Source organism: Ischnura elegans, chromosome 11 (genome assembly GCF_921293095.1).
Source record: "Ischnura elegans chromosome 11, ioIscEleg1.1, whole genome shotgun sequence".
Classification (NCBI taxonomy): Eukaryota; Metazoa; Arthropoda; class Insecta; order Odonata; family Coenagrionidae; genus Ischnura; species Ischnura elegans.
In genome coordinates this window covers 96,121,167-96,147,398 of record NC_060256.1, presented here as the reverse complement: position 1 = coordinate 96,147,398, position 26,232 = coordinate 96,121,167, and the positions used below count along the sequence as shown (strand labels likewise).

General features: G+C 39.3%; 1 protein-coding gene and 1 long non-coding RNA gene across 4 annotated transcripts in view; one reads left to right on the top strand and one right to left on the bottom strand.

The window, feature by feature from the left end:
* Positions 1 to 26,232, bottom strand: part of LOC124167517 (neurexin-1) — a 267,454-nt gene that overhangs the window by 70,262 nt on the left and 170,960 nt on the right. For all 3 annotated transcript variants that reach the window (XM_046545448.1, XM_046545449.1, XM_046545450.1), the window contains exons 5-12: positions 24,480 to 24,640; positions 10,066 to 10,092; positions 8,147 to 8,308; positions 7,320 to 7,472; positions 6,421 to 6,546; positions 4,041 to 4,239; positions 2,757 to 2,945; positions 9 to 155 (exon numbers count right to left, since the gene is read on the bottom strand). In XM_046545448.1, the coding sequence (XP_046401404.1) occupies positions 9 to 155; positions 2,757 to 2,945; positions 4,041 to 4,239; positions 6,421 to 6,546; positions 7,320 to 7,472; positions 8,147 to 8,308; positions 10,066 to 10,092; positions 24,480 to 24,640 (1,164 nt within the window). The remainder of the gene's footprint in view (positions 1 to 8; positions 156 to 2,756; positions 2,946 to 4,040; positions 4,240 to 6,420; positions 6,547 to 7,319; positions 7,473 to 8,146; positions 8,309 to 10,065; positions 10,093 to 24,479; positions 24,641 to 26,232) is intronic.
* On the top strand, positions 17,053 to 18,526 carry LOC124167518. The gene is made up of 2 exons (XR_006866703.1): positions 17,053 to 17,468; positions 18,267 to 18,526. It is a non-coding gene; the product is annotated as an uncharacterized LOC124167518 (long non-coding RNA).

Here is a 26,232-nt window from a genome sequence, read left to right as displayed (position 1 = left end):
CCACTTACCCTTTGCGCAAGTTGGTCCCGAGTACGCAGTGTTTGCGCAGTCACAGTGGAATCGGTTCCATCCCTCGGAGCACTTGCCGCCATGCAGACAAGGCGACGGGTGGCCACACTGGTGTGACAGCACTCGGCACCATGGCTTCACCGAAGCTGGCACGAAAGACACGACTTATTACACACATGCATAATATCAATGGCATTTTTGCTATTACCACTCAATCAACCCCTCAAGCACAATTCCACTCTGCACTCACTGTTCAATACCTCCAGAGCACTCCAGCAAGACTCTAATCAGGGTACAGACTCAAATCTCCCAGTGTGGATTCATTTGAGAGACAACATACATATATCATTATCAGATATTTGCAAACAAACTTTTAATACCATGATAACTCCTTAAAAATATGGTTTCTATAGGATCTTAAGTTCAGGGGTCATCCTCTAAGGTGGGTTAGTGTTTCTTAGTCCCAGTTTTCAAACTTTTGCGAATGGACCACAGAGGTTAGATAGGGTTTATATGTTGCTGGATACCTGGATGTGATAAAGAGTTTGAACTTGATGCTCGAAAACAAAACTGATATTTATAATTTTCATTTGGTGTGCATTGGAGGAGGATTATATTATCTTATGAGATGACTAAAGCCCAATTTATAAGCTTCATTTGGAGAAATTTGGGGTTGTCTAATGTGCCGGAAAATATAGAATTTATATCTGTGGAGCTGCTTATTTTTCATACTGTCTCTCTGGGGGTTTATTATGGAACTCTTGCTACTGGCCAAATTAAGAGAAAGGTTGAATGGAATTCCCTGCTGTTTAACACTGCCCCCCAAGCAATTACCAAATTAGATGCTTTCATTGGATGCTTTGGATACTGGTCCATTAGATGCTTTTTAATTTCTTCATTGCATATATATATCCCATGCACATTATTAATTGCAGCTTCTTGCAGTTTGCTTTCGTTTGTTTTGTTGTGACATCAGCATTATACCTGAGTTATACTTTTCGTGAAATAATATCAAGCTAATATATTTTCTGATATTACCAATTTTAATTCAAATCATTTGTATTGCAATGCCATGGATACAATCATGTCAGTATATTATTTCAATGACGTCAGGAGCATAACACTCAAAATAGAATTTTTTTTTAAACAGTGGCAATTTTAATCGCATCATTAGGCATGCTTATCCGACTTTTTAGTGTAGGTAATGAAGATATTACTTTGGATGAAAGAAAAGGTCTTCCGAGGCAGGGCTGTTCTATGTTTTCATCTGCAGAAACAAATGTGACACGTTATTTCACATAAGTTCCTCAAAACGTACAGGTACAATGAACAAACACTGAATAGAAGCATTTTAGGCATTAAATAACTGTGATACAGTTTCATCAGTAATTGTTTGAATTTTCATTGAAAAATACCAAAATAATAGAATGACCATGCGTAAATGCACTAAGTACAGTGAAACCTCGATATAACGACACCCCACGGTGCACTAATAAACACTCGCTATAGCGAATTGTCGCTTTACCGGAGGTGGAGCAAATAATAGCCAATATACCTGTTGCGAACAGATATATAGGAACAGGAATGGTGCGGCGACAGATAAACATCTATCCGATAAACGTAAGCATTAATCCAGACGAAAGGCGATGTTTTTTTGCGTCACTAAATTTCCTTACTCAAATAACGACTAACTATTCAAACAATTTATAAGCGCCGCACTGAATAAAAATCATGCAAAGCATTGTTTCGTCATCATTATATTTATCGAACGACAGTTAACCACATAAATTTGAGACTGATCACTCCATTAACTACATTTCTAACAGATCGCTAGCAATTACAGAGGTTAAGGAGTCTTCATGAAAGTCTTCCGGCGGTGAAACCCTCGCTATGGCGAGAGCCAACACCGAAAGGGTCTCGTAAAAACGAATTTTTTAACACGCTTATTATAGGGTCAATTGACGGTGCATCGGCTATCTCTCGTAATAGCGGGGTGTCGCTATAGCCCGTACTCGCTTTAACGAGGTTCCACTGTACATAGAAAAATGATTTGTTGGGATAATGATTGAAAAAACAATGTTTTGCATGACTTTCATTCAGTTCGGTGCTTATATGAATGACTAGTTTGTTATTTAGGTAAGGAAATTTATTGATGCAAAAAACAACTCCTTTCATCTGGATTTATGCTAAAGTTTATCAGATAGAAATTTCTCCATCACCACACAAATTTTGTTCCTACATGCATTGACAATACAATTATGGGCTATTATTTGCTCCACCCCTGGTAAAGCCATAATAAGCGGTAATTTGCTTTAGCAAGTGTTTATTTGAGCACCGTGGGGTCTCGTTTTATCAAGGTTGCACTTTATATTAAGATACCATTCTTCATCAATAGATTGTAAAATATTTTCCTATCACAAGTGAATTTAAAGTTGATAACATATTTAGGCTTTTGTATGACTAAAATTAAGTTTACCATTAGCTGTACCTGTGTTTCTCTGCTCATCATTATGAAATATTTTTAAAAATGATTTGAAAAATATTTTAATAGCTTAGATCATTATTGACTTGGGAAATGAAGGCTTTTATCAAGGGAATCTTCTCGGAAAAAAATCAAGGAATTTGGATTTGGCAATCTAGGGAAAACCCTGAATTTACGTATAAATTTCAGCCATTGTGCAGCTGACGCCAAATGGGGAGGCTCGATAGGAGACTAGATGAATTGCAGTCATCCATCCACCACTCACCACCAACTTGATTCCGAGCAAACTCAGCAATATCCATCACCTTTCCGTTCACCACAACGTCTCGAATGCACCCAACAAACCCTTTGCGCAAGGACACAGACCAGACGCAAGGCGGGATGTAGACAGGCGGACGGGGCCCAACACCTCCGAGCAGCATCGGCCCATCAAGATTCAGGTCAGCAGCATTCCCTGGTGGAGGCAATCGACCATTTGAAATATGTACATGCATGGGCTTCCTTCGCATACATACATTTGCACACGTCGCAGGCACCTGAGTTTGGGATTGTGTAATTATGTACGTGATCAGTTACAGGAATTTACTCCGCCCAATTGTAACAGTCTAATGGCACAGTAACATCCCAAACAGCACATTGTGGCCAAAGGACGTCCACTGTGCATCCAGCGTGTCCTCTCAGTGCCTGCAGATTTTCCGGATAGCCAGAGGACGACCAGCTGCCGTCCTGGCTATCCATCCGGGCACTGTCCGATCTCGTACGCCCAACGGACGTTCAATCAGAGTCCCATCTGTATGAAAGTTTTGAACACACTTGAAGTCGCCAGGACCAAAATCAACGTGGACAGTTCCTTCGAAAGTTTTATTCAGGTCACACATGCTGGCTCGGAAGAATGAAAACTGAGCAATCCAAATAGAATGACTAATTTATCCTCTTTTATGCAAAGAATATATGGATTCCTTGTTTTGTGATCATTAAATAAAGTATAATGTCATAAAGAGAGATATTTAATACATCGATTCTGGGCGTCTTAACAATTCATGCCGAATGTCGTAAAAAATCATTGTATGAAAGTGACCTTGAGTTAACTAAAATTAAAATTTAAAAAAATAGACAAAAATTCTCTGTGTTGCCAAGACTCAAAATAGAAATAGCAACAATAGCAAACCTCGTGCCACAAAGGTAAAATTGGTGCACCTGCTGTTCTAAGAAGGCGAGTACAATTTTGAAAAAAAGATTTGACGATTTCCTGTGAATAAACTGGGTTAACTTCTCTCGGGAATCCCACCTGGTTAGAGCACCATTTCCACCAACGCGTCAGTGTTTCGGCATTTCCTGCCTTGATTCAGAGTTTTTAATGTCTGCAGAAATGGAGTTTCTAACCTGGTGGGAATCCCAAGGGAAGTTTACACATAATATTCAATGGGAAAGCTTTCCTGTATTTCAAAAATGACTGGAGAGTCGATTGTTTTTCTAGAATTGAAAACATGTCCACAAAATGGAGAGAGAGGTTTGAAAGCAATGAATGTGCAATAAATGGGGTAGGCACCTGGTGAGCTGAAGTGTGAAGGTGCAGCTGAGTCCACTTTGAGCGTGATGTCCTTGCCCTGCCGGCTGATCCACACCTCGTGCCACGATCCATCGTCCAGGCGAGAGGGAGCCAACCCCTTGGAGCGCACACTGCCCGAGCCCATGTCAAAGTGCGCAAACAGCTGTCCATTGATCAGCTCCAGGGCAAAAAACTCCCCCTGTGCACATATGCCAGAGTTAAACTCATACATACATACATACATACACATTCAAAATAATTGCCAAAGGAAAAAATTTTACTGGATCAGAAATCGAACCACTGACTTAGGTCAACGTGAATCTCCGTAAATTAATAGGTAATAATAATAATAACAATAATTATCTTAATTCACCTGTTTGATCATGCACTTAAGGAGACATAGGCTTTATCAGAGTAGTAAAATTGTATACATAAGGGTACCTAACAGTGAAAAACTTAACATTGTATTGCAATTGATTGACATTGATATTTTTGTTGGTATTTCATTTTATTAGTTGGGGAAAGAGTCTATTAATCCACAATATAGAATAATCTGCTGTAAAGTAAGTTTTTCAACTCGATTTAGAATTTTCTCAGCTTGTAATATTCCAAATATTTTCATGAAGGTGGTTATGAATTTTCACTCCCGAATAGAATAGACCATCCTGGCATCTCTTTGATTTCCAAGGTAGAGCATGTAGCTTTTCTCTCACTTTGGTTCCATAACTAAAATACTCCTAATTTTTACCAAAAGAGTGCACGCTCTTTTTAATGAATATCCATAAGTTTCAAAATAAAAAATGACTGCTGTACATATAAGTTAATGTTGAACTTTCATTAATTTTTATATTTCTCTTTCTTAATCAAACCAATATAAAATATGCATTTAAATATAGCCCCCCCCCTCCCCTTCACTTTTACCATGGTAATTTTTGGAAAAAAGGGGGAGACTATGTTCAGATAAATACGGCAATTAATCAACAGATTATATCCCTAAGATACAGCATGTATCACACAATATTCATCAGTTAACGATAATTTATAACAATGATTTTTATATACTTTCATTTAGGCAAAAAATCACATTGAATTCCTAGGAAGTAACTTCTAGTATATGGTGATGGTTTTCCGGGGTTTACACCGCGTTGATACATGTTTTGCAGACGACAGTTTCGGGCGCGTTCCAGCTCCCGTCTTCGGGTCCAAATGATTTGCAGATCTGTGATCCTTATTTATTTACAGCTAGTCAGACGGATGTTGATTTTTTAATTCCATTGTTGGAAAAGCCGTTTGAAAGATGAGGATAAAGGATAGCCGTCTTCCCTATTGAAGCTATTTGGGTGACTCGCTATTTCAATCGCCTCCCTTATCAGCCTAGGGAAATATTTATTTTCCCTGGCGATGATTTTCGATTCCTTGAAAAGTATGACGTGCCCAGGTTCCGACCATGCATCATACATCGCCAGGGAAAATAAATATTTCCCTAGGCTGATAAGGGAGGCGATTGAAATAGCGAGTCACCCAAATAACTTCAATAGGGAAGACGGCTATCCTTTATCCTCATCTTTCAAACGGCTTTTCCAACAATGGAATTAAAAAATCAACATCCGTCTGACTAGCTGTAAATAAATAAGGATCACAGATCTGCAAATCATTTGGACCCGAAGACGGGAGCTGGAACGCGCCCGAAACTGTCGTCCGCAAAACATGTATCAACGCGGTGTAAACCTGGAAAACCATCACCAAATAACTAACTGCGGAAGCCTCCGTAATAACTTCTAGTATAGTCTAAAAACATGAAAAACAACAAAATTAAAAAAAAAAACAAGACAAAAACTAGAACTAGAAGATAAACACTTGAAGAAGACAACACAAAAACTAGAAGATAAACACACACACACATATGCACTTCAGGTAGTTTTCGTAATTACTAATACGTAATACCAAAATTATTTTTGCAGTTAACCCAAATATCAAAATCCTAAAAAGTGGATAATAGATAACAGCAGCTTGCCCAAGTGATTTTGCTCAATGGGAACAGAATACCACCTTCAGCCTACAGGGGTTATTCTGTAATTCAGAATGAAAAAAAGAGTTGCTGGTTCTTTAATACATGAGCTGTGCTAAATGAGTCAATTATTGCTCAAGTCAACAACAATGTAATGATAGACATGAGCAGTTCCCATAGAAATGAGTCCTCTAAGTGAGCTGTAACTCACGCACCAGAGCCAATCACTTAATGAACTTCCAAATAATGCCCATACTTGGCTAAATCTGTGACGTTATCCTAATTTATGCCAAATTCTGAAATAATGCAGAAGAGACTCCTGACCGGATACATATCTACGGAAATGGAAGAAAGAGTGGCCATTGTTCTCACATCTTTAGGCGGTGCCGTCATGGGAGACGGCAGACCTCCGTTGAAGAGGAGAAGGCCATCGGGCTCATTGGTGCGCATCTTGAGAGACAGCGAGCCAGAGTGTGGGGAGTCCCACGGTGGCAGCACCTGCAACAAAGGCATGAGAAGACGAGCCTAGAGACGTATCCAAAAGAATGGAGCAGTCTTATCAGAGCTAATCCGAGAGCAGAACAGTTCACAACAACTCGCGAGAAATAGCTGTTTAAACTTTGACTGTTCCCACTCTTAATAGAGTGGCTTCATATTCATACAAAGATGAATGCTCACATTTCAGATTACTTAACAAATTTAAGTAGCATATACATATTATAAGATACCTCATAACAACTTATACATAAATATTATTCACTACATAATACTACAAGATTCTCATATATTATCACATTTGAATATCAAAAGATTGATATGTATCACCATATGCTTCTTAAAAAGCAAATGATCCACCACTTTAATAGAAACATTTGGCTTTATGTTTGAATTACATAAGAGATAATGTCAATGTGTTCGGTTCTGTTGTGAAAAATTGGGTTACATGCTAACTTTGGAGCACCCGTTTGATAGACATTGAGTAAAACAAGAGACTTCTTTTTGCCAAGCAATTCTGTCATGAGGCCCTGAATGTAAACTGCCTCTTTGACAATTATATACTTGGATTTTCTATCACTGTGCCAAATTAACTGTATATATATGTCTAAAGATATAAAACAGCCCTCAGAAAAGTCATGCTGTACACTAAGTGTTAATTATATTGCCTGAAATACACCCCTCACTCAATGCGAAATTCTCTGAACATGAGAGACTTTTTAGGAACATACCTTAGAGATAAGTGACAGATGCATGTGCTAGATAATTATACTCACGAGATGTGCATCACTGTTGGTGAACGTGACAGGGTCTGCTGCTTCCACTTCCTGGCACATGAATTCGGGCCGTCCAGCCACGGAGATGAGTTTGCTGCCGGCTCGAGCCAAGTCAATCAGATTCAGCTTCAGAGTGTCAGCGGTAAACTCCACCTACCAATGAGAATAGAGGCTGAGAAAACATGTCTTGTTATACATGTACATCAATCCTCATAAAGCACAGGAGATAAGCAACTGCCAGTGGTCAATCATTCAGTGAAAGCCAATAATAATAACCAGACAAAAGAAGCAGAACAAATCATACACTTATGTTGAGGAGGAGCACATTTGTACTTTTCAAAACCAGCTGTGTACACATGTATGTACATATCTCCTAAGAGAATAGTGAGAGTAATTTGGAAAAAAAGATGATTTGTGAGATCCTTTCCACTTCATATTCAACAATGGTTGCTTCCATCAAAGCATTTTTTAGGTGCCAAGACTTCGTACGTAAAAAATGGAAACATGCACTGGGTTTTCATTGAATTTTTCATCAACCTTCCACCAATGAAAACACTTGCACGAAAATAGCCCAACTTAATGCAATTTGCTTTTTGAATGTAAGATAAAAAGTGTTCAATTTATAGCCTAATTCATTGGTTAACTCCCTTTTTGTAAATGCAATATTGAACATACATATGTATACGGTATTGTTACCTTTCTTGAACTTACATATGAGGATGGAGCAAGAGCAAAATGCATTTCTTTGTAAAATGAATTAACATACTCCTATCCAGAACTACAGAGAGATAATAATCATGAGAAGATAATTTCATTGTGCAACAAACCTTGCGTAAGCAGCCGACAAAGTTGGCATGGGCCCGCAGTGAGCCTTGGAGGGACCTTGGGTCCTCACTTCCCCCCACGTACACCAGACTCGACGAGAGGAACGAGAAGGTGCCAGCCGTGTGTGAGTGCTCAGAGTAAATGCCATCCACCACCACCGACACCTTGGCAACACAGACAATTAACTAGATTAGCAAAGTAGCAACAAATCTATGCTTGCATTGTATTTTAATCCTGCCGCATGAATGACATGAAATTCACGTGAATTAATTGCCAGGAGTATAAATTTTGCTCCATCAGGAATCAAACCATGGACCTTTGGAATTCTGGGCCACTGCGCCGACCACAATGCTCTCCAGATTCCTTCATTCCCATGGCAATCATACCTAGGGCCATGCTACTAGATGTAGTCTAGTCATGGTATACGAAGTACAATGAACCTCAGTACAATTGCCAGGGAAAATCAGGAACCTGTATAGTGCAGTGGTCTGTGAGGTGACCCTCAAAAGCCAAAGGTTTGCGCATTGATTCCCAGTCCTGGAGCATTTTTTCTCACGGCAATTCATGTCAATTTATACACGCATACCATTCTTATAAAGACAGATGAAGAAATAATCCATCATATGGGAACATTAAAAAAAATGAAAGTGTAGATTGGAGACACTTTTTAGTGAAAAACTGCATTTAAAAGTCACCTGCAAAAGAAGAAATTACCCTGATCATAATCACTCATGTGTTTAGGACTTTTTCCAATGGTTCCCAAAGTCCTTATGTGCACCATTTACGAAGTTAGTCTATTTTCTGTATGATTAAAAAGCAATTTAAAAATATTTATGACCAACAATTCAGGAGTTTATTCAACTTCATATCGTATGTTTCTAGAATAAGAGTTTACATTTGCTGTAAAGCACGATGGTGCTACGTACGTGGCCGAAGGAATCCATAATAATAATGAAATAAGTTCAGCTACTTTGACGGATTTAATAGACACAACTAGTTTTGGCTGTTAAGCCATCTTCTAGTACATCATGATTCTCAGGTATCAGCCTTTATGTGTGCATTCTTTGGGAGGGGTGAGGTTGTAAGAGAGGTGGGGTTGAGGGGGAGAAGAAGCAAGGTACGTACGCACATATTAGCAGTAATTTGGGGGGAATAAAATGGGGTGGACAATGAATAGGGTTAAGCAAAGGTGAGCAGAATTAAGGGGGATGGTTTGACAAAGGTTAAGGAGATGATTAAGATGGCCTAACAACTGTAACCAGTCATGGGTAATAAACCTGAGGAGAGGAAACTAAACATTCTCCATTACAATTACAGAATGATAAATAAACGCCATGAGCCCACCTACTAGCTCTGAGTTTAGCATACCATTGACTATCGGGTGAAATGCCAGCACAATAGACTGAATGAACACACTACAATTCTATAATAAAAAAACGATCAAATAAATTAATACGAATGAAACGATTGAATAAAAGTATTTAAAGAAAACTGGCATCATATTAATAAGTCTTAAACCTAATGTTTGTAAATTTGTCAATATGTATTACATATACACTTTTAGTTTGTGCAATTTACATTCCCCAAGAATTTAAATGAAAATTTCTTTTTTTGGTTATATTTTTATTTTTTTTCCCAAAGAAGAAAAGCAGGTAGAGCTGAAAAAAGATTGTAAGACACACATGTGAGTGCTGTGGAATGTACCTCTACAATTTTGATCTCATTAAATTTTAGTCATTTAAATATCATCCAAGACCTTACTCAATTACAAGTACATATACCCTTCCTTTTGCTTTATAATCTGACATGTACAGCAAAGCAGACCTCAAAGAGAAAATACAAATGGGTACTCTTTCCTCTGTACAAACATGCATGTACTTCATAAAATTATAGATTCAAAAGAGTAAAAACGTGCACTTACCCGGCAGAATGTGATTACAGAAGATATCTATGACAAGGCATCAATACATCAGCAAGTATTCAATGGTCAAACGAAGGTGATGTACACAGGAGTCATGAAATTGCATCAGGCGAAGATCCCACATGTTAAATAAGCAGAATGCAATAAGAATGAGAGTTATTAGCTATAGCACTTTCTTCATCAATGACATGCACTTTATATTATACTGATTGCATTAGATTTGAAATCCATATCATCTCGTTTGTCTATTAGTTCAAAAAACATTTCAGTAAGAACAGCAGCTTTCATGATTGTAAACACAAGACAAAAATCAGAAATATGCGTGTTATAAAGTCGCCTCAATATGCTCATTGAAGGCCCATATGAAACGGACCTGAAATACTTTAATAAGCAACCTGAAAATATCATAAAAACAGAAAGTTTCAATATATTTAATAAAAGAGAATTCATTGCTATTAAGAGTTCTTTTATAATTCAAAGGAGAATCGAACTGTGTCCTCATGACAAAAAAACATTTATTTCAAATGTATTTTTTAATAATTTAATATTTGAATTTGCACAGTTTGCATACTTTATACCTACTACTTTGAGTTACCTAACATCTATGTATCATATTAGATATATGGGGCCAGTAAATATATTATTATTATTTCAATTATTGCATAGTTGCGGGAAATAGATTTAAAAATACTTGAGATTGGTATTACTAATAATAATTATAATAACTTTTTAATGTTCCAATTGGTCAAACATGAAGTGGACTTAAAAAACAGCCAAATATAAAAAAATGCAGTTTATAAATGTAAATATGAGCAAAGAGAAATATATGCGAGGAAATCGTCTAGGTAATAGTATGTATAAGCAATTAATAAAAAATCATTAAGGAGGTAAAATTTTTGGCATAGTAAATACCCTTTCAGAGCACATTTCTTTTTGGGACAGCAGCTTTACATTACATTGACTTTTACAGCTCTCTTCTGTGCTAAGAATGCTTTGGAACAGGAGGAGGCATAACTCCAGAATATTACACCATAGATTAGCAGAAGATGTATTTCAGGATAGTAAGTATCTCAATGGAGATTATTTCAGACAATTTTCTCATTAAAAACATAACAAATGAGATTCTCTTGGTCAAGGCATGAACATGTGATGCCCAGTCAAGATCTTCAGATGGTTGAATGCCCAGAAATTGCATTGAAGGAGTGAATGGTGAATGGTTTATGATCCCAAATTACAGAGTCATTATGGAATGATTACGGGAGTGCTTGTTAAGGCATTTAAGTTACACATTTTTTCCATAGTTAAGTTGCTAATCATTCAATTTGAACCGGCCCAGCATTGGGTTGGCTGATGCTCTGGTGTTAGTCACTAGATTATCCATATTTTCACCAGTTGTGAGGATGATGGTGTCATTAGCGCATACAAAATCAGGAGTCAAAGAAAACACTTGAAGCCATCTTAAGAAGGCATAAAAAATTATAGAAAATTGCTATATTTGTTGAGTGGGATTGCCAAAAACTATGCAGAGCAATTTGGAGGATGTTGAAGGATTTCAGGTTGCGAGTATGAGCTGGTAAAATAGTTTCTCAAGTATCTTCGAAAAGGCTGAGAGTTAAGATATTGGTCTATAAATCTCTTGAGATAGTGCCAGATCCTTTTTTGTGTATTGGGGGATCTAAGGGCCAATGGTAAGCCATAAGAACCAACAGACCAGCTGTTCTTAGAGAAAGAAATTATTCAGAGGAATCTCAAGGGAAAAGAAAGACACTCAGATTACAACGTGATCATGAAATGAGAAACTCGAAACGTAACCATTGGGGCTGTTCAAGTGTCAGCCCATTCAAACCTATCAATTTAGGCTTGCCCTTGCATTATGTAAGAGAATGCATGTCTTTTTACAAACTCCCTCCTCCAGTCTGAAATAAGACATCTACTGATGCATGCATGCACTCTCCACTCTTCATTAAATACGATTGTTGTGAGTACAACGCTACTTATGTTTCTCAATACAGAGGAAAGACTTCACAGTTCAAAAAAACTAATTCCATTGTGCTGCATAGGCCAAGAGGGGCGTTTTTTTTGAATTTCTGAAAAGACTGTAATTATAGCTGCTTGAAAGTGTAACTATCTAGTTAGTTTTTAAAATTGGAACTGGTACTGGTGTGTGTGAATTCAAATTTTAAAAAGTAAATGTACCGGAGCTGTTACATTTCACATGGAGCCTTACATGTAATATATTCCTTGCTGAAAAACCACTCATTTTTAATGTAATACTATAGGTACACAGAATATGTTGCCTAAAATGCCTAGATTTTCTTTTTTCTTTCACTCAAGAAACCTATTACATGATACAAGTTAATTCAGCAGAAAATTAAGGCCATTTTTTTACGGCTTGAAAATGCTTATTTTACCTTAAAATCCCTTTTCCTGTAATATCACCTATTTGAGGTCCAATGTGCAAATTTTCTTCTCTATGTCGTCAGTAGCATAGCAAGAATTTTGAAATTTTGAAAACCAGGGGGTTTACCAGAAATTTTGGAATGCATGAAAAACTCCCCAGGAAAATTTTTGATGTTGAAAATGAGATTTTTTAAGACTCAAAAACTCATTTTGAACAGCTATCTATTATTGAGGCCATTTTACTTGTTTTTGGCATCTCTTTTAAAGGCTAAAGGGGGGAGGAGAGGCTACGTCACTGCATGCCATCAAAATTCTTCTGGCTATAGTGCAATTCCTTTATTATCAGTGCCTTTTGTAACTATTCTTCGCCGAGTTAAATACACTTCTAACAAACCTTCCCTGACTATTATCTCCTTGGTGTAATTAAGAGTGAACTGATAGACTCCATTGGCAGGGACAATTGCTCCACTTCTTCTTTATTCTGCTAGGTGGTAGCACAATACAAAACAATGACATCCTATGCGTGCAGCGAATACAAATTGTTTACATTAACTTGCTTTATTAGCTCACAATGTTATGAATCTGACACCTGCCTTCATTGTAAACAAATGAACCTAAATGCTAAACTAACAAGTCAAAACTTTTTTTCAAAAGAATCATAATTGCCAAAAAATATATTTTTTGCTTATACCTTAAAATGTTCAATCTGCTTAGGCAAGCCTATCACAAGAAAGTCATCAATGTACAATCCAACAATTACTGATTCAGAAAAATACACACTAGGTTCAGTCTTACACTTACACAATTCAGTCTTCCACAAAAAAATCTTTCAAAAAACTGTTCCAATATCTGCCAGCTTTTTTAAGACCATAATAATTTTTTTGTTAAAATTTGTTCACAAAATTATCACTATCCAATTGCCCATGCAAGAGGCCTGCTCCACGAATACAATAACTTCTTCAGGTCTATTTAAATATGCTCCCACAATGCTTCATTTGCCAGTCATTTTCAGAAGCCATATCCATGAGAACTCTTGTAATTTCCTTATGTATAACAGGGCTAAACGTTTCAGTATAATCAATGCCATGGGTTTTGCTAAGGCCTTGGGCTACTAACTTTGCTTTTAACTTCACCACGTCCTCTAGCCGATCCCTTTTCTTCACAAAAAACCCAATGACTACCCAATGTATAATCTCCCATGTTTCTTGCTGCTGCATGTTATCAAGTTCTGCTTCCATGGCTTGTCTCCACTGTTCAGCTTCAGGTCTCTGAAGTGCTTCCCTTGCTGTATTAGAAACATCACCAAGGTTTTTGCAACAAGAACACTCGATCCCTTTTCTTAGACGTGGAACTGCCTCGCCTGGTTCAAGTTTCTCCTGAGCTGCATCTGGTGGCTCTCCCAAGACCATCGTTGCACCTGCTGCCACATCCTCTGGTTCGAGAATCTATTCAATTAACCTCTGGCAAAATGTGATGAATCTGGGATATTAATTCCCCATCCCCGGCCTTTGTCTCTGACTGGTCCCTTCACACACATAAATGGAAATATACCTTCTTTGAAGACAACATCCCTATTAAGGATTATGCTGCTGTTTTTAATGTCCCACAATCGATAAGCCGTGTATCCAACCTGATAACCTTAAATGACACATCCTGTGGCCTGTGCACTCAGTTCTCCCCTTGGATTTTCTTTCCAAGCTGGCACAGCAAGACCTATACTTACTGGAATTCTACCTCCAATGGCTTCTGAACAACAGCAATTTCAAAGATATACTGCTGTTTTTCACTGCTTCAGTCCAAAAGTAATTAGGGGAACATGATTGAAATAAGAGTCAACTTGCTGAAAAACCATTCTGTTGTGGAGATAGTCTGTGATGGATACCTATGGATACCCACTCTTATCCACATGCTTTTGCAATGATATAGACCAGCGGTTCCCAAACTTTTTCTTTCCGCGACCCATTTTAGCTCATTCTTTTTAGACCCTAAAAATGGTCGTCCAAGTTTAAGTACGTTGTTCACCATATTATTAATATCTTGCGACCCCTTTCCGAACGGCCTACGACCCCCTTGGGGGTCGCGACCCCCACTTTGGGAACCGCTGATATAGACAATAAATTCTCCTCTGTTGTCAGACTGCCACTCCTTGACCACTGATGTAGTACGTTCCTCCAAATTCATTTTCTGCTCCAATTTATCCTGCCTTTCACATTCTTTGTTGATTTTGGGGCACGTTAAGCATATGTGGCTTGATGATCTGCAAGCACAACAAAACCTTCAGACACACTGCTTCTCCTGCTCTCACTTCGGCCAGCTTATTTCGCTGCTTATTTGCATTCTCCCTTGAGGCATTCACTCCACTACATTCCTTTTCTTCTCATTCATTGACCTTCTGAGCGTGATGTTGATCTAACCTCGATATCTGCATTACAACTTTTCTCTTCCTGTACAAGTTTTGCTTAATTCACTTTAATTGTTGAAAATTCTCCTAAGTAAATCTCACGTGCTAAAATTCTAATGAGGCCTTCAAACTTTCCTGTCGGTAATCCTCTAATGCAAAACTTTGCTCTTTGTCCATCTGATATTGCAAAGCCACACTTCTTCAATTTCTTATCACATTAATTAATGAAGGCCCGGTCAACCGATGCATAAACGCGAACGAGTTAATGTCTAAATGTTCGAACGCATGAATGGACACGAAAATGCACCGAGTACAACCAACCCGACTGGAGCGAGTGCATGAACAGTATGCATATAGAAACAGTTCTAATTAGACCAGGGGTGCAGCTAAGAATTAAGGTTAGGGGGGGTTTTAGGTGCAACTAATACTTTGGAGTGTGGGGTATTGCATACACGTCAGGGTCAGTGGGAGTTGCGGGGGGGGGCCTCCTCCAGAAAATTTTAAGACTGATGGATCAAAATGACTAGTTTTACCGCTTTATGAGAGATATTTGATTAATCCTACCACTACTATATAAGTAACACCAATCCATTAAGTAGAATGGATTAAACTTAGAAATTTATCTGAGCTCTGGGGGGGGGGGGGGGGTTTATCCCCAAAACCCCCCCCTCGCTGCGCTACTGAGTTAGACATCACATTGATGTGGTTCGTGCATTCGCTCTCGTTCCGTTCCAGAAAAATCGTCTCGAAATCAACTCGATGTATTCGTTAATGCACCGTGAATTCACGGTGCATTAACGGCACGGTGGTTTAAACCAGCCATTAAAACTAAAGTAGTCACGCACAATCAAATCATCGTTGTTAAGCATTGCACATTGGTCAAGAAGTTCGTAATACGTACAAAGCTCCTCTAACATCTTCCATATCTCCTTCGGGGTTTCACCGTCGCAAATATCATCCAAATATGAGATTAATACAATGGAATAGAAAATACCTGTTGCCATCCCGTTCAATCCACTTAGAACGCCCGTTGTTTCCGCATTCGCGTTGGCTTCAAAGTTCCAACCAACGACAGCCTCCCAACATCCAGCGCGCAGACATGCTCCCTTAGCTCTGGTCTTGCATGCATAGTAATTCTCTCCCGTCAATTTTTTGTGCAATAGAATATATCATCCGTCGTCGATTCTTCGGAGTAAGGATCTCATCTCTAAACAACTACCGCAGTCACGCAATCTGGACCCCATAACTTGTGGCTATTTTTCGCTTCATATAATACCCTTCTAACTGACCTCCGCCTTTGCTGTCTATGAGCGTTATCTCCATGGGATAATTAACTGTGAATTGCGACTCTATTAACGGCGACAACTCCTCTGCTTCTCCATTATTCTGCTAGGTGGTGGCTCTCATATTCTAAGACCGTGGTGGTGGCACGAAAAAATGACACCCAGAGTCCTCTATATTGCCAAATAATAACATGGTGAGTGCGTAGTATTGAGAGTGTAAGGTAGAGAACTCTGATGACATCCTAAGAGTGCGGTAAATACAAATTGCTTATGATGACACGCATTATTTGCTCACATTGTTATGGATCTGAATCTATCATACTATGTTGGTGATGGTTTTCGGGTATTGCTGTGTAGAAAAAATTTTTACTCGACGTTTCACTTTTCCTACTGGGAGCGTTATCAAGAGAATGTAAGGAATTTATTCTCGTCCCGAGCTTATATATGTTTTTCGCTACCCATTGTTGTGCCGGATTTGAATTTTAGGCGATAGCCGTTGGTCATTATATTGTGCTAGGAACCCTCTCCATATACGGCTGAGGTTATACCCATCCTCCCTATTAAAGTTATTAGGTCTTTTCGCTATCTCGATGGATTCACGTATAAGACGCGGGTGGTATTCTTCCGTCTTCGCTAATACCCGTGTAGCGTCAAACATTATTCTATGCCCAGGGCTGGAGGCAAAATGTTCAGCAACAGCTGATGCGTCCCACTGATGTAATTTTAACGCCCTTTCGTGCTCCTTAAGCCTTTGGGAGATTGAACGCTTGCTCTGTCCCACGTAGCTTCTGCCGCAGCATCAGGGAACCTCGTACACTCCCATAGATTGAAGGGGAGGATGGCTATCCTTCGGTGAAGGTAGGATATTCTGAATCTTCTTCACGGTGCAGAAGCGAGTCTTAGGGCCGTATTAATAGTCGTTCCCCTTAGGGTCCCCTAGGGGCACCCTTCCCAAGGGACTCCAAGGGGAATCTTCAACATCGGTATTAATAGTCGTCCCCTTGGATTCCCCTAGTAAGGGGACTCCGAACGTGGTAACTATGGGCCGTAACGACAACAGAGGTGTTTATTTACTTTATTTTTATAGGTGTTTTTGTACAAAGAACTTGAGATGGCGGCGCGAAATACTTCGTTTTCAGCTACGGAGAAGAAAATATTGTGCGATTTCATTGAAAAATACAAATGTTCTATTGAAAACAAACCTCGCATTGAACGGACAGCGTTCAATGCGAGGTGAAGAAGAAGGCGTGGCTATCTGTACGGAGTGAGTTCAACTGTCACCGCGATGTTGTTAGAAGAGATGTAAAATAACTGAAAAGGTAAATAAAAAGGCTATGCAAGTAAAGGTAAGTTTAGTATGTCTCTTTCAGGTATTTATCTGCAGGTTAATTGATTTTACGTAGTTGGTAATACAATTTTGAAGAAAACATCCTCGCCTTGCCGGATTCAGCATTTTCTGTTGATTTCATAATGAGATTGCAGCGTACCTATTTAGCAACAGAATATTTGAAGTAAAGAAAGTAAAATGTGCATTCATTCTGAGAGGATCCAGTAATGTGGGTAGGAGTAATATTTGGAGTGTATTACGGTATGAGTTTTTACGTGCTGACGGGCGCATATTTATTTGCCTATTGAGCCTGAAAAACGGTGTTTCTGAAATGCGGGTGCTTTTTTTGCTCTTGAATTATTTGCTAATTGCTGTATTAATTTCTTTGGTGTGATTAGATGTGAAGTTGATAATTTTAATGAAAATGAATAACAGTCCTCAATATTCCTTGAAAATTACCTGGGGTAAATAGTGCTAGTGTTTTGATAGCTAGTAATATTGCATTATTAAATTAAATGATATTAGCCGTTGGACTCGATGCAAATTCTATCGAAAATTATTTAAATAGAAGCTTTGGGAGGCCGTGGGATAAAATTTATAACCATCTAAACGATATTTTAATATAGAAGTTTTCGAAAAAAATATGTCGTTTAAGTCACAATGCTACATTTTCTGTGATTAAAAAAAATTGAAAAATGATCATGCTTTCAGCTCTGTTTATTTATTTTTTCCTAAAAATGATGTATGATATATTGTTGTTAATTTATAATTTCTTCCTGGATGCTTTCAGCCAATACTTCCATGGGCATTGCTGAGAGGGAGTTAAGGGCCAGGTTGGAAATGATGGAAGAGGAGAGGAACCATTTACGAAGATAGTATGAAATGAAGATAGAAAGATCCCTGGAGAAGGTTAAAATAACAAAAGATAGACTGAGGCAAGCTGTGGCTGCTAGAAAACTAGCGGAAGCACAACTGAAATGGTTTTGTGGGAAACGTGACCCCTATTTTGTAAATTTTATTTTTATAAAATATATTTAAAAATTTTAAGATTTGCATATAAATTTATTCCTTCAACTCGTTAATTCCTATCATGAAAGCATGAGATAATGGCTGAACATAAGGAAATCGGTGCCCGTTATTAAGGGAAATGGATTTGGAACAAGTTTTGGTATCCAGCAACAGCCAAAAAACATAATAGACTACAAAGTTGAATAGTGGTAGGTCAAGGTACCTAATTCGCACTGGTGACCAAAAGCTCCAAGATACAATTTTTTTGTGGCGCGAACACTGATAACTGAGACTGAGGAGGTAATGTAGCGGAATAAAAACCAGATAATGTGGCCGTTGTGTTTTAAAGGTTTAAGTAATTGCATTCCCAAGATCGAATAATACAACTAGTACGCCGTTGGATAGATTTCCTGTTTCCGTCCGCGCTGTCATTTTGATGGCGACGTTTCACCAACTGTGCTGTAGGTGTCCTCAGGCCAGGCTGAGTTGCCCGATGTTTATACGGTGGCGCCAGACTGAGGGAGCGCTTGCCCGTCGCTGATTGGTCCCTATACGGGGCAGGGGGGTCCTTCTGGGGTCCAGAAACAAGCGTGGTGCTGGAAATTCCAGATGCTGGAAAGGGTGTAACCGTATTCCTGATTCATATTTTATGGTATTTTGGTAATTTACACCGATTCTCTGATTATTATACTACGATATATTGCATTTCTTTGGCCAAGAATTTTGCTTTATAAAAATTGATTTCATGACCTGGCTCTGACAAGACATGTTGAACAATTTCTGATTTCTCTTCTTGTCTATTCTTCAGTGTTCGAGCATTTTCTTTTATTCAGCATTGTATGGCCCTTTTAGTTTGTCCTACGCATGATTTCACACAGATGTATTGAACCTCGTATACACTCTCTAACCTGAGATTCACTAAGGAGCGACGAAATGAGGCCGCACCATCTCAAGCAGAGGCCCTCTCACGGCTTCCTTAGGAAACCGGTACCGCTGCAGGAACTCAGTATCTCTTAAAAAAATAGAATGGATTTTGCGCATCACGGACGTAAAACTTCTTCAATCTCAGATGTTGGTTCGCCAATCTATCGAGACGACGAACAAAGGCCTCCCTCGTCAAAGATAACCCAAATCACGGATAAATGGGAAAATATGAACGTGTATTCAGCGAGGTGATACACAAGAAAAGGTTGAGATGAAAGGGACATGGTGACATTAATGAAAATGGGTGAAAACGAAACGATTTTTGAATGGGCAAATGAGCAATATGACAGAATGAATAAGTTGTATGCTATGAATTAATATGGAAGTGAATAAAGGCATAAATGTCTAACTTTTTTACGAGAGCACAACAGCAACGAACGTATTTGAACAAGCAGCGACACGAAGTCAATAAAATACGAAAGCAACTAAATATTTCTGCTTACAATTCCAGTAGTACCTGTTTTCTCCGCTTCATGCATATGTCGCAAGGTAAGGCTCACTCCGCTCCCATTGTAGGGGACTGCAAGGGGGCCCCTACAGCCTAGGGGACGACTATTAATACCAGATTTGTGCGTGGGGGACTGTAAGGGGATACCTAGAGCTAGGGGACCCCTGGGGGTCGACTATTAATACGGCCCTTAATGTTGCCTTTATGGAGGATTCTGGCGATTCAATCGGTGACCCCGGAGATGTATGGAATTTTAGCGTATGTAAGTGGCTTCTTCCCCTTGTGGCCGTCATCTTGAGGAGGGTGTTTTTCTTTCATTGCTCTTTTAATGAAAGAGACACTATAACCATTGCCTTTCAGTGCCCACATAAGGTGTTGCATTTCATCTCTGATATGCTCAGCATCACACACGATTTTGGCTCGGTGGGTTAGCGTTTTAATGACGCAGGCCTTTTGTTGTGGGTGGTGATGCGATGTTGAATTCAGATACCTGACTGTGTGGGTCTTCTTTCTGTACACTGAATGGCCTAGGCTTCCATCCCTTTTTCTTTTAACCAGTGCATCTAAGAAGGGGAGACAACCTCCTTCTTCGAGTTCTTTTGTGAATTTTATGTCTGGATGTACTGTATTTAGATGTACGTGGAATTCCTCAAGTTTTTCTTTTCCATGTGGCCAGATCACAAAAGTATCATCCACATATCTCAACCACGCGTCGCACGGACTTTTTTCCCATCATTCCTACTTACCCGTCGCGTTTTCGCGTGCTTGAAAATTTTCACTTTTCATTTAATCGCGAAAAATAGGTATCGTCATTTAAAAATCTAAAAGCGTGAAATACGTACTCCAGGAGTAATAATCTTTCGATTTAGGTAATGAAAAAATAATAGGAAACCGCCCTATTTCTGCAAACATTGCCGCCGTCGTATTTTTTGCAAGTTTCTCGAGTCAGCCTTGGTGTCATTGTGTTTATTTTAGGGGATAAAACCTTTCGTTGAGGCGTTAATAAAGCGAGGACATTGGTGAACAATGCACAACACCACTGAACTTTTCCACGCGATTGCATGAGCTGACTTCACTTTCCGACCGGCCAATGGAAATACGATTTGAAGTGGGTGTGTTTGTGGAACTGTTACGGTCATTCCTTGTAAACTCTTGAAAAAAATACGAGAAATAAAAGCGCCAAAGATGCATAAATGACTAGGGATGTGCGAGGGGGGGGGGTTTGGGGGTTAAAACTTCCCCCTGAGCTCAGAGAAATTTTAAATTTTAATCCATTTTAATTAATTGGATTGATATTACTAATACATTAGGGTAAGGATTTATAGAAAAATATCCCTCAGAAAGCCGTAAAACTCACCATTATGAACTGTTCATCTAAAAATTCCGCAATTTATTGATCTCGCACCTACCGCTTATCCTGATGGGTATTCCATACCACCACACACCCCGGTATTATAGTTGCACCTAACCCCCCCCCCCCCAGCCTTAATTCCTAGCTGTGCTCCTGGTGCGAGTAGTGCTTTTTGATCTCGAGTCGAGTATGGTACCTAATTCCTCGACCAGGCGTTACAACAATGCATTCTCCAAAATATTCTCACTTTTCCAATATCCTTGTTAATTTTCTATTGTGAATACTTAGCTTGATGTCTATGGAAAAATAATGAGTGACGTTGATGGTTATTGTGCCGGAATTTGGAGATGAATTAAAATTAATACCTTTCAAAAACCTCCATGAGCACAATAGGGTAGTTTCCTTCATCAAAGAAAACGAAAGGCATTGATTGCGATTCGTTACCCACCGCTAGTGTATTCATGATAAACAAATTATTTGGTTTTAGAAATGCCGGTTTAGACGAATGGGAATGGTCCTCATTTGAAAAAGGCCAGATTGGCGCCCATGTGATGCCACTCCACGTTACGTCACAAGGACCTAGTTTCTATACGAGTAGATAGGAGTTTTACATCGTCTGAGATTACCAATGCATGCATGAGGCACAGAGCTCAGGGTAACATCTCTTAAAAGTCACCTATTAAAACTGCCTATGGTCGGAAAGTTTCCTTCGTTTGATAAGGTAGCAATAATCCATATTTAAGCCAAGCGCTACCTGCCATCAGCGTACTCTGCTACCTGCTAGCAGCCTGCATCCCAGCCCCAAGGTTACCTCACTTTGCGGCAGCGGAAACCAGGATGACGTCACGCGGGGTTTTCCCCAGCATTCATACTTAGCCGTCACGTTTTCACGCGCTTGAAATTTTTCCCTTTTCATTTAATCGCGAAAAATATATATCGTCATTTAAAAATCTAAAAGTGGGAAATGCGTACTCCAGAAGTAATAATCTTTCGATTTAGGCAATAAAAAACTAACAGGAAACCACCCTATTGAAATGAATCAACCTCTAGTAATATGTAGTCAATTTAATAAATATATGAAACCAAACTGATGGGAAGAGCCCATTTCCACAATTATTATAAAGATCATATAGGTAAATGAATCTTATATAATTTGATCCTTTCAAATTCTCCTGCAGAAAAACCAATTGTTGCACATGCTCAGACCGCAGGTTTTAACGTATCCGTATTACAGCATTGCTACCATCAGATAATGGACTTTCGTAACACATTTGTGAGGCTGGACAGATAATTTCTCGCCAAATTTAAAGATTTTTGAACCATAGGAAATTTTCCTAAAAATTATATCAACAATTTTTATGGATCTTGAATCTTCATGGATTTTAAGTGGACGAAGTGAACGAACGATAGAACTTCGCTTTAGCTTTGTAGAACAAAAAAATTCTTTATTTCTCACTTCATTAAATCAACCGACCGACCGATGGAAATTGTAAACTAGCATTGTAAGTTTAAAAAGAAAACGAAACGAAACGAAGGAATAAACGAAAACTAACATCGGAAGTACATAGTACTAAAAAGACAAAAAGTTGGCATCACTTGCAATGCCACTAGCATTGCCCGCTAAAACCTAAAAACTGTATTCTTTTCCTTGAAATATTAAAGATTTTTTTTACGTATTCTCTCGGAATTTGAGTAAATAAAGTAAGGTATGGCATAAAAATATTGCATACGATAGTGTAAGCGACGCAACGCACGGTCCGCTCGGATAACTCAGAATACGCTGGCGGGTCGGAGGACGGTCGGCCGCCGCGGCAGACGAAAAGGTATTCGGCGCCCATGTCAACTAACGCAGTGGTTGACTGCTACATATACAGCACGCTGAAACTCCCAGGCCAAGGCATTAACACCACTTATCGACTTTAAAAACGATATTATTGCCTGATTTTCATAAAAGTCCCCCCTGACGGCAGATTTCTGAACATACTGGCCTCGTCAGCTCCGTAACCGAAACTACTCGACTCGACATTCGTCATGCTACTCGAATCATTCGAGTCGAGAACCAACTACTCGACTCGACTCGACTCGAATTTTCGAGTACTTTCACATCCTTATAAATCAACATTTTACTATAGTTTACAATTTTTAGTTGATATTTAGAGGGGTATGAAAATTTTGTCCAGATACCAGATAGGTGAGGCTGAACCAGGATAGTTTCCTCTGGGATGGACCTTAAAAGTTGCTACAGAGGGCACAACTTAGTATTGTTGAGTTTAATGAGACGTTTACCGAACTGGATCTGCCTTCGTAGCAAATACTACCATTGTAAGGAATCTGAGTAGGTGCGGCATTATCATTCCAGTAAATATGTTCCAAAAAAGGCCTTCACAGGCAACATTTGTTGGATTTCCTTCCTCTCTTTACCATTTCTGAGGCAGTTCACGCAAATATGTGTTTTTTAACATAATTAAGGGAAGCAGCAGAAATTGGCAAAACCTGTTTTTAAAATTTTGTTCCTAACTGCGGAATCTATTACTTTGAAAGTAGCGATGAACAGCGTAACTCACTGAATGGAACCACTCAATTGAATGAATCAGTTCGTGGGGCTGTATGCCATCACGGATAATTAATGGTATGGTATTTGGAGGAGGCGACCGACAGCCGAGGTCATTTGCGCCATGAGGGAAGGGTATGGAAGGAAGGGTGGAGAGAAACCCGGCGTCGGCACTAGCCTGCTCTTAACGAAAGGCGCCAAGGAGACCACGGCTTAACGTCCCATCCGACGGACGGAGTGTTGCGCTTGAAATGTCCTCCACACAACACTCAAGCAGGGATCGGGCAGACTCTGAAAATTCTCTACCACTGCCGGGATTTGAACCCGAGTCCGCCGGGTGGAAAGCCAACACTCTAGCCACCACACCAACCCGATCCCCACGGATAATTAATGATTTTAATTCAATGGTAAGTGCAAAAAGGCGGAAACAAAAAAAAAAGTTTTGATCAATTGGAAATATTTTTTCAATATGTTCAATAGTTAAATTCGTTCACCGAAGAGAATAGTCAGAGAAACATTTTTAGAGGTCATCGAGGCTTATATATTTTCATTGTTTAAATTACCTCGGCTTAGTAACTGCTATTAAGGCAAAATAAAAATCATGCTCGGGATCTTCCCTTCACCAACCTCAGCACATGCACTCTTGATGGATCTTACGAACCTCTTGCACTTTGCGATGCACGGTGACCTTGTGCCACTGGTTGTCGTCGAATCTCACCCTCGGGGGCTTCACGTTCATCTCCAGGCGGCCGCTGCCCAGACTCACGGACAACGTCACTCCGCCATCTTTGAGGGCCAAGTTCATGTAGTCTTGTCCATCCCCTGTGCACGCGAGAAAACAAAAGTACACATAATGTAGCTCATGGCAATGGAATTCAGTTCGTGAGCATGGGAGGGAGTTAACTGTTTTAACTCGGAAGTCAAAATAGGGTAGTTTCCTTCATCAAAGAAAACGAAAGGCAGTTATTGCGATTCGTTTACCACCGATAGTGTATCCATAAAATGCAATTATTTGGTTTTAGAAATACCGGTTTGGACGAATGGCAATGGTCAATTTTATCCTCATTTGAAAAAGGCCAGATATTGGCGCCCATGCGATTCCACTCCACGTGACGTCACAGGGACCTAGTTTCTATACGAGTAGACAAGAGTTTGACATCGTCTGAGATTACCAATGCATGCATGAGACACAGAGCTCAGGGAAACATCTCTTAATAGTCACCTATTAAAACTGTCAATGGTCGGAAAGGTTCCTTCGTTTGGTAAGGTATTAATAATCCTTATTTAAGCCAAGCGCTACCAGCTAGCAGGGTACTCTGCTACCTGCTAGAATCCTGCGTCGTATCAGCGCTCAAAGCCTCGACCCAAGGTCACCTCACTTGCGGCGGCGGGAATCAGAACGACGTCACACGGAGTTTTCCCAGCATTCCTACTTACCCGTCGCGTTTTCGCGCGCTTGAAAATTTTCACTTTTCATTTAATCGCAAAAAATAGATATCGTCATTTAAAAATCTAAAAGCGTGAAATACGTACTCCAGGAGTAATAATCTTTCGATTTAGGCAATAAAAAAATAATAGGAAACCACCCTATTGTGCGAAAGAGGTCATTGTCAAGAGAGGAGGAGCGAGGAAAGTATGATTAGCTGATAAGGTATGTGACGGACCTAATAGCAAAGTACCTACATCTGCGCACACACAATTATTATACGCAGAATTGTGAGGTAAAATCAACCGATTCTGAGGTAATGACAACATTTTAATTAGGTACTTTTCATTGTAATCGTTACACTTTAGAAATAATGTAACTATTACTTTTTTTCGTTGTTCATTTTTTTCTGAAAGTAATCGCTACTTATCGTCACATACCCCACAGGAGCAGTAATTCAAAAAGCCGCCGTCACGTGGGGCGAGTGTCCCCAAAGCAGGGTGCGATCATGAGTCCAAACGGTATGTTGAAGTGGACGTGGGAGCCGTTCTCTACACTGCACTAGTCAAATCAAATCTCTACAACTCCGCAACTACCTAAGACAATGGAAGCCATCTCCCATACTCTACTCCTCAGGCTAATGTAAGGCGTATCAAATTTGATCCCCACTATCCATTTACACTAGCAAGCCCGATCATTCCTTTCACCCTATTATGCCCGAGTGGGTCAATTTGACCCAATGTGACCATGTTTGCATATTTTACTCATAATATTCAATTCCTTCCCAGTCTATTTATTAATGTTGCTTATAAAACGTTTGGGAGGGTATTAGAAAATTTGATTAGACGAAAAATATTAAAATTGTAGTTGTTCTACAATTTCTTTGGAGTTATGGGACTCTAGCTTCCACAAATTTGTGAATAGACATTACTTTTCCTCTGATGGGTTTGGGAGGTGCAATGAATTGCAATGGTATCATGTAAAAAAA